This window comes from Engraulis encrasicolus, chromosome 8, assembly GCF_034702125.1.
Source record: "Engraulis encrasicolus isolate BLACKSEA-1 chromosome 8, IST_EnEncr_1.0, whole genome shotgun sequence".
Lineage (NCBI taxonomy): Eukaryota > Metazoa > Chordata > Actinopteri > Clupeiformes > Engraulidae > Engraulis > Engraulis encrasicolus.
Window position 1 is genome coordinate 29219269 of NC_085864.1, and position 16822 is coordinate 29236090.

The 16822-nt window shown below is 43.1% G+C and overlaps 1 protein-coding gene across 1 annotated transcript; it reads right to left on the reverse strand.

The window, feature by feature from the left end:
- Positions 1-1119: 1119 nt before the first annotated feature.
- LOC134454414 (tubulin-specific chaperone cofactor E-like protein) lies at positions 1120-16087 on the reverse strand. Its single transcript, XM_063205398.1, has 9 exons — positions 16064-16087; positions 14932-15098; positions 12171-12353; positions 9579-9718; positions 8789-8970; positions 7316-7572; positions 4038-4164; positions 3066-3182; positions 1120-1480 (listed from the first exon to the last, which is right to left on the reverse strand). Exons 3-9 carry the CDS (start codon positions 12310-12312, stop codon positions 1156-1158), a joined length of 1290 nt encoding a protein of 429 aa, XP_063061468.1. The 5' UTR covers positions 12313-12353; positions 14932-15098; positions 16064-16087; the 3' UTR covers positions 1120-1155.
- Positions 16088-16822: the final 735 nt, after the last annotated feature.

Consider the following 16822-nt stretch of genomic DNA (forward strand, 5'->3'; position numbering starts at 1 on the left):
CAAAATGTGGTGAATGTAATATAATAGGGCTTAAAACATCCTTACAAACTTTACACTGAGCGAAAAAAGACACTGTCTTGTTTTGAAAATAGCATTCACATCAAATGTTAAAAAAAACACAGCAAAGCAAACAGTCTACTGTATGATTTAGGCTACCTGTCAAACAGCCAAAAAAGTGTGGTGGGCTCTAATTGATTGTTTTCAAATGTTTTGGGAGCCCTTTATGACGTCCCTATACGTCCCCTCCTCACGTGCTCCAGTCCATCAACAGCTTTTGATACAAATAAGCAGAAGATTAAAAGAACACGTAAAAGTTGTAATAAATATAGTAGTCCACTCACACGTCCACATGTACGTACTGTACGCCTGGGCCTACTGTACACAGAGCAATCAGACAGCTAATTTGACAGCAGCTGAAGGACTGGTCAGCCCTGTCGAAAAACTGAAGCAAAGCAACGGTGTGGCAGTTTGTTGTTGTTGTCATTGTTAAGAGTTTTTTTTTCTTCCTGAAAGAGTGGCCCACATCAGATGTGACAAAGATGGTGCCTGTGGTCATAACTTGGGGCGGGAGGTCTTGTGGGATTGTTGGAGTCGATGGGGGCAGGTTGAGAGAGGGAGGTGTGTGGAGAGTGGAGGTGGGTAGGAGGTGTGCTGGCCCACCAGAGTTGCAGAACTCGAGAGCATCATAAATCGTCCTTCCCAATAAAAATACCCTAATGTTGTGATTTATGGTGCCGATCTAACCCCCCCACCAACCCTCAGGAGATTATATGGTAGATGTGTAGGGGTTGGGAGGGAGGATACGGTATAGGTACGGTATAGGTTTAGTTGGAGGTGTTGGCTTGGGCTAGTTGCATACCAAACTAACCAATCTAATATCCCTCTGGAGATTATGGGGTAGATGTGTAGGGGTTGGGCGGGAGGATTACGGTATAGGTACGGTAGGTTGGGTTGGAGTTGTTGGGTTGGGCTGTCTAACCAATCTTACATCCCTCAGGGGATTATGGGGTAGAAGTGTAGGGGTTGGGAGAGGGATACGGTATAGGTACGGTAGGAGGCTAGGCTGGAGGTGTGCTGGTCCCATCTAACACCCCCACGCCAACCAACCAACCAACCAACCAACCCGGTTGCACGGCGGAATGCAGAAAGCAGGAGTCATTTGGTCTTGGGCACCACCAGCAGCTCGTCTCCGTCCCGGATGCTGTAGGAGTGCAGGGCGCGCGTGCTGTACTTCATCTCCTCGGGCCCGAAGGCGATGTCCACGTCCTTGGCGATGTAGTAGAGGCGCATGTTGTTGGCGGAGAGGCGCACCACGGCGCGCAGCTGCTTCTTCAGCTCGGCCACCGTCTGGTCCAGCCGGATGCTCAGCTCCTCCACCTTGTCCTCGCAGTGCACCTCCACCCGCGCGTGGAACTGCGGACGCAGGTCCACCACTGCCAGAGGCTCCAGCTTGCCGTACTTGGTCACCAGGCAGTGGTACCTTTGAGGGGAAAAAAACAGAGGATGAGTAGCCCCTTAAAGTGATGGTTCGGTGTAGATTCACCCTAATGCCATTTGAACTGTGACATCCATCCATTAGGCCACCCTAAGTATTTTCTGGCTTGGGCGAACATTAGCAGAGTTACTGAGTTATTGTATCGTTATTCCGAATAGCTTGGCACAAGATTTTGAAACTCAGCTGTCGGTAGACCCGAGTTTGTTCTCCAGGCAACCATTGTAAATGCGTTCTATTGCAACAGTTGGGGACAATACCCATGTCTGAAAACACCAATGTTGAACAAACCAATGTTGAACACAGAGCTGCTCTGAATTTGTTTCGGAACCCCGATTTGAGTACCCATTCTATTGCACTTTCTTGAGGCGTCGGCCGGGGTTTCCGACAACAGAGTTTCAAAAGAATGCACCAAAAATGCACGCTGTACCTCCAGTGGCACGCTGTGATAGTCATTGAGAAGTTAACTACCATAATACTGTACTACAATACTATGACGCAACACAGGGCCTTTAGTAATACACTGTGTGCCATTCCGCTAACAGAAAATTTATAACGCAGTGCCTTAACGGATTAACAACAGCCATCATAGACGGCACCACTAGATGACGCATACAATGTTTGTTCATTAATGTTCTAGTGATATTTTGGGTTTGGCGCCACCTGACGTCAACCCCAGACATCACAGACGGACACACAAACAGCAAGACAACCCGCCAAACAGAAAGACAGACAGACAGGGTCATTGCAATACCTAAGCCCAACCCTGAACAGGTATCAGGTAAAATGTAAAAGGGATATAGAGAGGGCACTGACCGAGACTTTTCGACGCGTTTTGGTTTATGTCCACTCTCACTTTGCTGTTTTGACTTAAATGTACCAACACTGGTTACAAAATGCTAATGTAAGAAACACACTCTCACTGGTGGGTTCCATCTGCACAAAGAGACTGCTAATTAACAATATAAATACACCAGAAACCTCAATTTCAGTGTAATTACGAAGGTTTTCACAGGCATACAGTGCATGCATACGAGACAGTGCTGTTGCTGTTGTGAGAAGTCCTGCAATATGGTTCCCCAGAGATGAGAGTCCTCACAGAGTTGGGCAATAACACTGGTAGAGTCTACAGGGATTCCACAACTGGTCCGAGAACTATTGTTACATCCAGGGTGCCATTTGATGTACCATATGCCATCACTGCACTAAACAACATCCCATAGTGACCCCCTGCATCTGACCCTCCTGGAGTGTATATAGTGTCTGTCATCATGTTGTGTTGTGCTGTCTGTAAATGTCTGGGTGGGTATGTATCTAGTATGTGACTGTCATCAATGTCTAGTATGTCAATTGTGTTTGGTGTTTTGATGTCATTTATGAATGCCTTATGTATGCCTGCTGTAGGCTGTGACAAGACTGATACGGTGGTGAGAACAAATTACCCCTTGGTGATCAATAAAAGTCTATCTATCTATCTATCTGATGAAAAAGCAGAAGGGGGGGAGATACTAATCACATCCTGGCACATCATCTGGATGTTAACTTGGACAGTGTGCACATCACCACAGCATACCTGTACGGCAGCATCTCCGGTGGTTGGTCCAGAAAGTAGCGGATGAAGAATCTCTCGGCATCCTCCCTCTCACTGTCACTCACCGCACTTCCATTCAGATTGTTCACCGAGGGCAAACTGAAGCAGCACAAACACAACAACATAATTTCAGAGGGACTTCTAAATCTACATATCACTGGTGGTCATTAAAATGATTTTTTAAACGACTTGTTGATTGTGACTTTCATGCAATTATTTTCAGATTCTCAATAACATTGATGTTTATATCACAAATGTCAAACTGAAATACAACAGGGCTGCCTGCCATGGAAAGTTTTCTTTTTTACTACAGCTTGGTCAGCTCAACAACCACAAAATCAGTGCTACTGCTCAAAGTGCTTACCCAAGTACAGTACCCATACACACCCTTTAATTTTCACTTCCAATTAACTACAGAGCCAAACATTCATTTGAAAGTAAGTGCTGGTTACAACATACTTAAACAGTAATTAACATGCCCCGGTCATTATGTCTGCTCTAATTTACTGTGGGGCCACGATGTACTAACCACTCGCACGCCTCGCTATGTTAACACGTGGCCACAGCACAACGTGTGGGCATTAAACAAATCCTGTATCAGTAATGTTCATCCATCAGTGTAATCTAGGCCTCAGTGTGATGTACTTAAAACATAGATTATTCATAAGAGCTTTTACACCCCGTGAATATTTGATTTTTACTTCTGAAATAGTGAATGGCTTCCTTAATTGGGGTGAATTATTGAATGTAATAAGTGTTGAATTTTAAGTGATAAGTGGTAGCTGGGCTTGATAATGTAACACGCACTGTGCCACTATGTAAAGAGTTTAGTAAGTCAGTTTGAACTGAAAAAGCTCCTTGGATGAGGTGCAAAACATCTTTAAACTCAGAGAAGAAATCCAGTTGCTAAGAATCTTTGGATAAACTGATGAAGGAGAATCTTCAGAGACTTACTGTGCTATGATGAGGCTTCTGCGTTCTGTGTTGGTGTAGGACTCTAGCAAAGGTATCCCCTTAAGACGAACTTCTTCCAGTTTGGGGAGGAAGTTGAGCTTTTCGATATCTTCCCATTGATGAAGACCTACGTATTTATGTTGAAAAGTCATTACTTTCACCACCATATTCACCAGAAAAAAACACAGTCATCTAGTATGTACGTATTTTACAGTAACAACTGTGTTACAGGCTGTGTTAAAGAGCTGTGTCCACTAGGGGGCAGACCATGACTCATGTTCTACCCCAGTGGTTTTCAAAGTGGGGGCTGGGGACCCCTAGGGAGCCGCGAGAGGATGACAGGGGGGCCGCGGCAGGTTAGCAGGAAAAATATCGCAAAATAAAATGAATAATTAAATAAATTGAACTTAAGTAACAAAAAAACAAATTAAGCTAAACAATCCCATAGGAATCATTTTCTTCTGCACAATGTTAATATAAATGTATTATGTTTTCTGTAATACTTGAATGTGTTTAGGAATTCATCGAATTGCGAAACCAGATGCACAGAAAAATAGCATGGCTCTGCTCATGTCAAGGGGGCCTTGACTGGAATATACAGGTGTATGGGGGGCCTTGTCATGGCAAAGTTTGAGAATCCATGTTCTACCCAACCACCAGGTAGTGGTAGCAGTCCGTAGCAATATTTAGCATCTTTTTAAATACTTTTGGAAAGGAACAACGTTTTCTGCCCTCCAACAGCACATTTTTGCCAACCCACACAGTCCACTAGTTACATGTCTAGTTGAGACAATACACACAAACAGTCAGAGAGACAGAGAGACAGACAGACAGACAGACAGACAGAAAAGCAAGACACATCTGAACCAACCCCCGCCGGGATGCCAGATAGCAATGTAGCGCAACCATTAGGGCTGTAACAATATTGTATCGAACTGAGAAATCGTGATACACAGAGTCACGATACCGTATTGCGATACAAGGAGGCAGTATTGTGATATGCCCTTTTAACGTTTTGATACCCATCAGCCCAGAAAACAACCACATGATATGAAGTGATAAGTGCTTCCAAGCATCATCATTGTTATATAGAACAATTTATACATAATTAGTAGCCTCTCAGTGTTTCCCATACATTGAGGAAACTATGGCGGCCCGCCATAGTTTAAATTTGGCCGCCATAGTTTACGAAAATGTAAAAAAAAAAAAAAAAAAAAAAAAAAAAAAAAAATTTACTTTTTTTTTTTTTTTTTTTTTAAACGATATCCGTTTTTGTTAAAAACGATTTGAATTACGATTTTGAATTTCCTTCGCATTTTCCTCCTGGAGTAAATACATCCTATAGACTCTGTATTGGTTATATAAGTAGTCCCACGGTAACACAGAATGAGGGGAAAACATTAGGAAGTGACCGTAAGGGTATTACAGTTGATTCATGTGTGCACACGTGTAACATCGGGTGAGTAACAGAACATGTGCGCAACGATGCGTTATGACACGCCGATATGCGAGGATCTTCGTCCAAATCGCTAGTCGCATGCATCATCGCTAACTGCGTTTACATCGCGTGCCGCGTGTAAGGGAAATGTTAGTTGTTGACATGTATGGAATTCACTTCAATTTGTGCTGTTTCTTGCTTCAGTTGTGGACAAAACGATTGGCCAAACTCACAATAGAAAGCCTGTGCTACTGTCCCAGAGAGCTGGGAAAAAAACCTTCATAGAAGAAGTCACACTTAACAGGGGTGTTAACCAATCCAATGAGTTCTCTCTCTCTCTCTCTCTCTCTCTCTCTCTCTCTCTCTCTCTCTCTCTCTCTCTCTCTCTCTCTCTCTCTCTCTCTCTCGCTCTCGCTCTCTCGCTCTCTCGCTCTCTCTCTCTCTCTCTCTCTCTCTCTCTCTCTCCCCATAACAAATGGTGAATTTCTGAGCCCTTTTTAATTTGTAGCCTATACCACTGAAGGCATGATAATGCTTCATCATATTTTAGAAATGGGGCCTATGTGCCTTTTATATACCAAATGTTTATCATTTTGAAATTGTTTCAGTTGTTTATGACTTGTGTATGACTGAACTTATCTCTGCATACTATCAGTGCTGCATTGCTTTGTAAAGATAGGCTATTCAACACACTTTAAAAACACACTGAAAAGATACGGCCATAGTAGCCTACTGAAAACATTTTGTTCATAATAATGGTGATTAATAAATTGTGGTCTTAAATTTTCATACTGACATCCTTGAATTTGACTTGGTAGATCACGGCAGACCATCAACTTCAAAAGTAGATCTTGGTTAAAAAAAGGTTGGGCACCCCTGCTATAGAGAGAACCACAAGTGCTTGAAAGACAGAGATCAAAAGCCTAGTCAAGTTGTTGTAGTTTACTTGGGTTTGGGAGCCATATAAAAAACCTTCAGAGAGAAGGGACAGTTGGGATGAGTTGACTAACACTCCCTAGGCTTTGTTTTACAGTTGTAATGAGTTTGGTGACAGACCTTCATTGACACAGCAGAGGAGACATCGGGCTGCATATAGAAATTAATGTGTAATGAATGTGAAGACATAAATGTGTAATATGTTGTTCAGCCCTTTTAATGGGAGGAATTTGGAAAAAAACTGGCCCTGTGACCAGCACCCCTCATGTAGAATGTGTACGCCTACAGATATGTGTGGGGGAAAAGGCATAGCCTACCCTCTAAGACCCTTTTTGTCTATGCGTTAACAATTTCACAGTGCTCTTAAATCTCTGCTCCTATTTTGTTTTATTATTGTTTCCCAGACCCCTGCATGAGGGACGAATGAAACTGTGTTGTAAACAGAAATTATTCACTGTACTGCATTTTTTGACAATGACAATGTACTACTATTCATGGGTAAAATCTTATGTAGCCTTATTTCTCAAAATATAAATGGCTGAAATATAGGCCCAGGCCTACAGTTTCTCCATGCGCCAATGTCATACTGTAGTCATTGTTTTGCCGTTTTGCATTTACGCTGCAAGAATACACCCCCCCCCCCCAAAAAAAGGCCCGTGTGAGAAGCCCCCCCCCCCCCCCGACAAAAAAAACCCCCGCTGCCCCCATAGTTTCCAAAATTTCTTTGGGAAACACTGCCTCTTGTAACCTATTCTACCTATAAACTATCACTGTTTATTCATAAAGTTTATAATGTTGGCGAATGTGACATCGTGGGTTGTATCGACGCGTAGGTCATGAATCGTGATAAAAACCGAAACGTGAGTTGAGTGTATCGTTACAGCCCTAACGACCACGTGCGTACCTGAGTTGTGCAGATTGATGCTGCGTAGGTGTGGGAAGAGACGCTGCAGAGTGTCGCCGGAGTCCTGGATGGAGCTGAGGCTGTTGTTGGCCATGACCAGGGTGTCCAGGCCGGGGAACATGGCCCCGAACTTGCGCACCTCGGCCCAGTCCTGCAGGTGGTTGTCAGTGATGTGCAGCAGGCGGAGGGAGGCGCAGGAGGCGGTGGAGGGGGACACAGTGGTGTACTTGTTAAGGCACAGGAACAGCTCCTCCAGCCTGACAGAGATAGAGAGAGAGAGAGAGAGACAGGGAGATGAGAGAGAGGGAGAGAGAGAGAGAGAGAGAGAGAGAGAGAGAGAGAGAGAGAGAGAGAGAGAGAGAGAGAGAGAGAGAGAGAGAGAGAGCGAGAGGGAGAGAGACAGAGAGGGAGAGAGAGAGAGTGTGGAGGAGTACTCGTCAGAGCACAGGAAAAAGTTCCTAGTCTAACATACACAAAGACATACACAAGCACACACATACAGTACACACATATACACATATACATACACACGCGTGCAGTCAGACACACAACAAACCATAGCAAAGCACAGCATAGTGGTTACAGAGACGTAACACAAAGACATGTTAGCTGCAAGTTGTAAAGCAGGGACATCAAACAGCCCACAATTGCCATGATACACCAAGAAGAAAAATGATATAAACAGCAATAATACTGTGACCTGTGTCAGTAATCGCTAATCTTTGTCTGTGAGCTGTTATTTGTGTAAGTGACAATTCTTTTAAATCCCTCTATCTGAAAAGTCGAGCCTGGAAAAGTCAGTGGTATGGAAATGGCTATCGAATTTCAACATCAGACATCTACTGCTAAAAGCTATTATGTGGACAAACTGACAATGGCAATGGACGCTCAGCAATAAAAAAATATATATCGTCTCAGATTTCCCAACATAATTGATCAACATATACTCCTTAACATTCACTTTCCTGCTTTTCCTTTCAGCTTGCACACATATTGATGTGAAAAAAATCAATCAGTGCGATAACAACGGCTAAAGGCATATAGAATAGAGTCAGAAAGAGTTGAGAGGGCCCTGCCGTGGCTCTAATGGTAGGGCACTGGGCTGCTATGCTGGCGACCTGGGTTCGAATCCAGCTCAGGTCCTTTGCCAGTCCTTCCCCATCTTTCTCTCCCCACTCGTTTCCTGTCACTCTCTCACTGTCCTCTCAAAAGACCAAATGTCTGGGTATTTTTCTGGGTATGGCAGTGCAAATTTTACCTCCAAGCTAGCAGTTAACATTGAGTCCTATGAGACCAGTTAGCCGCCAGCTTGGAGGTAAAATTTGCACTGCCATACCCAGAAAACGGTTGAAAGTACAGGAGAACAGTGAAACCCTATTCTTTAACTCAAGGGGAGGTGTAAAATAAGCTTATTTCCAAAAATGGGACAGTATCACTTAAAAAAAAAGTGTTGAGAGAAGAGCGGCCACTCACTCAGGGATCTCTCTCGTCATGGCGTTCACGGTGTCCCAGGACACTTGAGTGTTGTTAAGGACAAGGCGGCGGACGCGGGAAAAGGCCTCAGCACAGCTCGGCTCCAGAGTGGCCTCGTGCAGCGGGTTCGAGCTCAGGTTGAGAAAGTCTAGGTTGGGGATGTTGGACACAATCTTGCTGATCTGAAACGGGAATGAGAAAAAGAGAGAAATGGGGGATAGAATGTTGATTTAATTGTATTTATTGTATTTTTTATTTCTCCTTTATTTTACTAGGGTAGTCACATTGAGGCAGTTGCCTCTTTTCCAAGTGGGCCCTAATTGTTTGTTCACAAACAAATTTGCACTGATCAGAATCTGTGGTATCAAATTCACTAGTCTCTTTCTCTAAAGCACGGGTTCCCAACCTTTGGAACCCGCTTGAAATGTTCACCAATGTTCGGGGCCCACCTCTGACCCAATAAAAAATACAGTTAAAATATGAAATAGTCAACAGCAACACACACACAAATATTATTTTGATCTTTAGAACATTATTTCAAGGCCCACTTGGAATACCTTCAGGGCCCGCAGTTTGAGAATCACTGCCCTAAAGACTAAGAAATAGACATTGTGAACATTATGTATTTAAGAAATTGTAGTATATTCTTGAAACTTAAGGGGTTTTGCTGAAATAAAATTACAAGGGCAAGAAAACAATACAAATTCTGGAGAGAATATATGTAAATGACACCTTCCAGTGGCTGTCCAGAAACTTTTAGTGGTGTGACCTTTGTGGTTACCCAACTTGCCTCGTGCCAGTCGCGGAGTTTGTTATCGGACAGATCGAGCTCCATGACGTGGGCGCAGAAGGCGGCTATCTCTGCCTGATCTCCGGCCCGGCTGATCCCACAGCCATTCAGAACCAGCACACTGGGGAGGTTCAGACGATCTGCACACACGCACGCACACGCACGCATGCACACACACACACAAACACACGCGCGGAAGCACTTGGATGCACGCATGCATACATGCATGCACATGCACACACACACACACACACGTTAGCGCGCACGAACAAACGCACCGAAGCACACACCCGCGGAAGCACATGGTCACACACACACACACACACACACACACACACACACACACACACACACACACACACACACACACACACACACACACACACACACACACACACACACACACACACACACATAACAACAGCATCAACAACTCGTGACACCTCAAATCAATAATTGGCTTCAGCAAGACTCTTCCTCATTGTAGCTGCAAGTCTGGGCTGCATAGTGAATCGACTGCCTGCTGGCTTCTCAATGATATCCCATTTTACAGTACATGACATGATAGACAGAGATTGACTTCAGAGAGTTTAACCATTCACAACCAGCTAATACGCAGTTTTTAAAACTATGCTTCCAAACCCAAAGGGTGCTAATAATATGTCAAAGCTGAATTTAGACTGGAAATTCACTTTCTATCATTGCTTTTGTCTTATGGATAAACTACTTATCTCTTCATAATAAAGTACATAAAAGCATCACTGTTGGAATGCCTGCAACATAGTTGGTTGGATAGTATGACTGTCCTAGTCACCACTCTTCTTTACTTTTGTTGGACTGACGACAGGTGGATGAACTCGCCTAGATTACACATAGTACAGACAGAGTAAAAAAAAAGAAAGAAAGGACTTTGAGCTTAAAGGAAGGAGAAATACACACCACTGCTTTTACAGTACAATAAACAGGCTGTGTATTTTCTTCCATCTTATGGAGTGAGAAGAACTGAGAAAAATACTCCCTTACCTAACTTGTGCTCATATGATATAGCCCTGTTCCAACATCACCATGAAAAAGTAAGACAACAATATAGTAATGTTTACATTGTACTAGGGGTGTAACAATATACAAAAATCACGGTTCGGTACGTGGTACGTACCTCGGTTTTGGGGTCACGGTTCAATACATTTTCGGTACCGTATATGGGAAAAAAAGCATTTTCCTGCATTCTCTCTCAGCGTTCTGCATATTAAAAAGCCACTGCATGTAGAGGCAGCATAATGTAAAAAACATGAACAGAGTAGCCTGTTAATCTACCTTTCAGTACAGCATTGTTCGGTTTGATACAGGTCAGTTCGGTTCGGTACGAATATGAATGATACATTGTACCTTTACAGGCCTACATTGATTGTACTTTTTATTATATTGATTACATTCCTTTATTGTATTATAGGTCCCTTGCGTGTCTCCATATGTTTTGGATGTCCCATGTCATTCATCACCATTATTCTAGACTGAAATTCAGTAGCCAACACTGAAATACTCTTTAACCATTGAACATTTTACAGAAACTTGAGCAAAGTGTGAGCGCAGTTTAGTGAATCACTGAATGGAATCAACATAATGTATTTCCACTGTGGCAAACCAGCTACGTATCGCAAGTATCATATACTTCTAATCATATTAGTATCATATACTTCTAATCATATAATTATACTGTATGTAAAGATTAACCATTGTACAGCTTGTTAAGGGGCACACAGATCACAAATCACCAAATGATCTTGCATGTCTCAACCATAACATGTTATGGGTCATCCTTTCATCACACATCTAAAACCAAGGACTTTCTGTTATATGCCTCAGTCTGACCCCCTCTATGAGTGGTCCATGTTACAGTAGGTCTCTGATTTAAAGGCTGGAGATGTAGAGAGGACAAAAGACAGAGAGAGAGAAAGAAAATAAAGGAGGAAAAGGAGGATTAACAATTTTAAAAATTACACCTTACAAATACTATGTTGGTTTTAATTCAGCACATTCGTAAATGTTGAATTTACACTGGACAAGTAGCCCTTTAATGCATGCCGTAGCTCCAGTGGCACGCTGTACAGCAATAGTCATTGAAAAGTGAACTACCATAGTATTACACTACTATGATACAACAACATAGGGCCTTTAGTAATGCACTACTCACAACAGTCCCCAGGGGACGACACTGTTGTTTTTTGTTTGTTTCACTGTTTTTTTTTTCTCTAGGAGACTGGCCCACAGTTTAGACGGGCCGGCCCAGTGGCCCATCTTCAATATAGCGAATGGGCTGAGTCAAGCAGGACATAATCGGGTTGAGTGTGTGTGAAGTGCCAGTTTAAGCCAAGCCAAAAATGCCCGGTTGATTTTATTGTCCCAGTCCAGCCCTGTTTACTTCTGAAGCTAATTTGGATGTCTCAATCAAGTCAAGACAAGTCAAGTGTACTTTATTGCCAAAAATCTATGTAACAGGGTTAGCACAGAAGTTTGAAATTGCACTTGACCAGTCTCCAATCAATCAACCAATCAACCCAAATCAACTCCAATCAACCCCTAACTAGTACCTACCCTTCATGGGCGATCCTTGAGGGCCGATGATGGGCACCACCACCCCCACGCCGGGGCCTCGTCGGTAGGGGAAGTTCTCGGGGCTGTACTTCTCGCTGATCACCTGCATGAAGGTGCGGCCCTCTTCCTCCAGCTGCTCCATGGCACCTCCTCCTCTGTCGCTCGCGCCCTACGCAGCTGCAGCTGCATGGCCCACCACACACACACACACACACACACACACACACACACACACACACACACACACACACACACACACACACACACACACACACACACACACACACACACACACACAAGAGAGAGAGAAAAATCAAATGATAGGTCCCTACCACACAATGTTTCACCACTGGACCGTTAAAATAGTCACTGCACGGCCCAGTACGCACATCAGAGAGAGAAAAATCAAATAGTGGCTGCGTAGCCTCTTTGCGCAGATGGCCCTGCTGATGGTGGGTCCATTCACTAATTGCTGAAAAGACTCAAATACATCATAACAACATTGCTATGGCATTCCTGAGAGCCTGAAGTAACAGATTAAGACTTGTTCAATGCAATTTTGGTGACAGTAAGGTTATAACAAAGGCTCTGCGCAAAGGGGTTAAGACACACCGTTCCACCACTGGAACATTGTAATAGTCACTGAAAATGTTTTGCCACCATAGTGTTATACCACTATGACAGTACACAGGGCCATCAGTAAAACATTACGACTTGGTCATTGCCATTCTGGTAAGAATTAGTTCATAAAAGGCGTCGTGTCTTAAGGGGTTAAATAAAAAAGCAAATGTTGAGGTGAAGATTCTCATTATCCCAGGTGGTTTTAGTCTAAACAGCTCCGTGGCTCCACTGTCCCCCAGGGCCTTCACAGCTGCTCAGCCCACCATGCACACAACAGATAAACATAAAACTACAGCTAAATGTAGAGTTGTCTGTGAAGAGTCTCATTCATCCAGGTCATTTCAGTCCAAAGAGCTCCAAAAAGAAGTCCAGTTGCCCAGAACAGCGGTCTTTTGACAAATGTAAAGGTAGACATTTCTGGCACTCGTCGCACTAGACTCAGCAAATCCACCAAGTAACAAGGTCAATAGACCTGTGTTACAGACTTTTCACTGACGGCCAACATAGCAGTGTAGCCGAGAGACATGTCACATGACTGAAAATCAAATGCAGAAGCAGTAATGTCTGACGCATTAGAAGCATAACACCCAGCATATTAATCAAAGCGCTTGGTTTACTTACTAAGGTTAACTGATACACTTCGAACGAGAACAGTTACCGTATGTGTGACTACATTACACAGGGTTAGAGCACCTGCAAGACTCTTCTAGGATCACTGTTTTTGCCGAGTTAACTTATCCAGGTCACTTAAACCTGCTTCCTGTACCTCCACTCCCAGAAAACGAAACATTCACTCTGCTCTGTAAGCAGCTAGAAGCTCTGCTAAGAAGATCTCCTCATCCCAGTCTAGTTTGATGGTGTGCTGAAACAGTTACCTCAACCCGTTTTCAGTCCAGCGAGCGCATATGGGCCTTGAGAGGTGACACAGTACCGCAGTGAGAGTAGAGCACAGAGAACTAGAGCAATGACACCCGCACCGACCTTTGGCCACCAAACAAGAGGGAGGGGGGAGGGTGGGGGTTAGGGAGGGATGGTGGAGGAGTGGCTATCTGCTTATCACCGCTGCACAGTTGGAGGGTTTGACAGACAATTCCATCATCGGCAGTCACACTACTTTGTGTGTGTGTGTGCGCGCGCATGTATGTGTTTGTAAGTGTGTGTAAATGTGAGGTTTGGATCTTGATAAAAACACATTTTGAAATGAAAATGATGTGCTACCAGATACATTTTCTAAAAATCACAGAGTTATGACATAATTATTACAAAAGAGAAGTGAACTGATCATGAACAAAGGACATGATCAAGATTATGTGGAACCCCATCCAAATACTGTGCTATGTTAATACCGACTTTTGTTGTTCATCACTGAAGGGCATTCTGTAGCTTCACGATGCTCTGTGGAGTGAGCTGGTGTGCTGTAACACCTTAGCAGTGGATTGCATTTTATCACGGCCCACTCTATAAGTTGTGGGTCAGTCTGTAAGAAAATACAAAAAAACCTGACAGCAGCGGCCTCTGAAGCCTGGGGAGCCTGGGTAGCACAAAAACAATAACAACAACAATAGAAGTTTTTAATTTCAAAATGGTGTATGCATGTTGGAACATTTTGGGAAATTTACATTTTTGTATTTAATTGGGCATTCTATTGTATTGCATTGCAAAATGCATATTACATAGGTTAAAAAGTATGTTCTCAAAATATTTGAATGGCAAGAATGCATATATAGATGACAGGACTAATGCATATATAGATGACAGTCGTTCCATTTTCCAATAATAAAATGCAAACGTCAAAAAATGGTGGATATATCATTTTGCAACAAAACTCTTCAATTGGGCACTCATGTGTAAGTGGTTAGGTCGTCAGACCAGGTTGGTGGGGGGAGTAATTAACCAGTGCTCTTCCCCATCCCCTCCATGACTGAGGTACCCTGAGCATGGTAACATCCCGCCACACTGCTCCCTTGGGGCGCCATTGGGGGTTACCCCTTGCACGCACAGGTAGGCATAAAATGCAATTTTGTTGTGTGCAGTGAACACTAGTGTGCTGTGGAATGCTGTCACAATGACAATGGGAGTTGGAGTTTCCCAGATGGGCTTTCTTTCAATTGCAAACCCATTTTGGTTGCTTGTTCCATACCTTCCACTGGCTGGGCACCTGCAGAGGTGAGTCCTCTGTTTCCTCTGGGCTCCCGTGACTCTCCAGGTGGGGGGGTATCTGGGAGGTACGGCTGAGGCCGAGGCTGTGGCGAAGGCGAAGGCGGAGGCTAACTCAGGTCACCTTTAAACAGAACCACACCAACAACACTGGAGGGAGAGCAGAAAGGAAAGGCAGTTCGAATTTCTGGCATAATACATTCCCATAACAGAATGAAAGCGTTTTGTTTCCTGACAGGTCAGGTCAAACAGTCAATAACAAACTGAAAATTGAGAAGGCCAGGGAGCCGATCACATCATCACACTTCAATGTGTCGGCCGACGTCATATCATGGGAGATCTAGAGGTTATCTCTCTGCAATGATTTGTTGATGATCATGACATGCCCCACGCGTTAGAAGAAGTCACTTTCAGAGTTTCAAGTTTTAACTGCATTCCAGCATTCACATTTCAATCACAATCTATTTTCAGACTACACTACCCAATAACATGCCTAATGTGTATTTGCCATTAACATACTGCTATGTAAACGTACTCACGCATAGGCTACACCACAATATCTCTATTCAAAATGGACTTTCCTGCATACTTCTTAAAAGCAAGATTATTATTAATTCATATAAAATTGGTGTCTCATATGAAAAACATTTTTGCATGATGCATTATTCTAATACCCATGCTGACTGAGCAGCCTCCAACTGCAATAGATTACTTCTATGTTTAGATTATCAAGTAAGGTGATTATTACTGGGACATATGGTTCTTTCAGCATAATACAATGCAAAACTAGCTAAGCTATTGACAGCACTCGAACTTAGTACAGGCTATCTGCTTCCAACCAACTGAGAGCCATTGTAACGGACAAGACCATTTTGTGCTATTTAAGACGCGACGTACGATATAATCAGGTTATAGCCTAATGCACACAAACGAATGATTGTTACCGGGAAGCACAAAAACACACCAAAAAATGATGTGCTCGGTATTAGACAATATCTCGTTACAGCCCTCGTCTGCAGATTGTAACAAGCCTCACAGATTTACTGAAAAGATAAAGATGCACCGTTATTCCACTATTGGGTAAGCTAAATCACTATGGAATGTTTTGTGCTCACCTTTGATGTGAACCTGTGCGGTTTTTTTTGTTATTGTTGATTCAGCTGTCATACAAGCGACCGCCTTGGTAGGAAGTGACGTAGCATAACCGGCTATAAAATAATTGTAGGCAAGAAATTATAGGATGAGACAGATCCCATGCACACGCCAGAATGTCCAGACTTTACTATCGAGTGTGTCACATTTACAATTAAAATACAAACATGTATCTACTATCACATTCTATGTGTGCCCACTACAGAACATTACTGGGGGTTTTTTTCCCAAAGAGGGTCTCAATAAGCCATATGCGTTGTGAAGTGACTTTCATTTGAGCGACTTCTTGTCCAACGTATTAAATGTACAGTCATGCAGGAAGTCGTGGTGGGCTATGCAATTGTACTGTGATTATAAGAACAAAATTCTCGTTTGAAAAATCTCAGTTATTCAAACAGCATGGTAAACAGTAAAACACAGGGCATGGTTGTTGTATTGCATGTAACTGATATTATATTATTTAAAAAGTATTTGTTATTATATGCAATTTGTTTTTTATATTGTTTTCAGCCTAGGCTATATTTTCTGGAGATTAGAGAAGGCGAGGGTACTGAGCAACAAGCTTACTTGGAGATGGATGGATGAATGGATGAATGGATGAATGAATGAATGAATGAATGAATGAATGAATTAATATTTGTGATGCCTTCATCCTCTCCATCCTTGGACACTACTGATGCAGGCTCGTATTTTGTCCAGAGGGGGGCACTAACACAACAAAT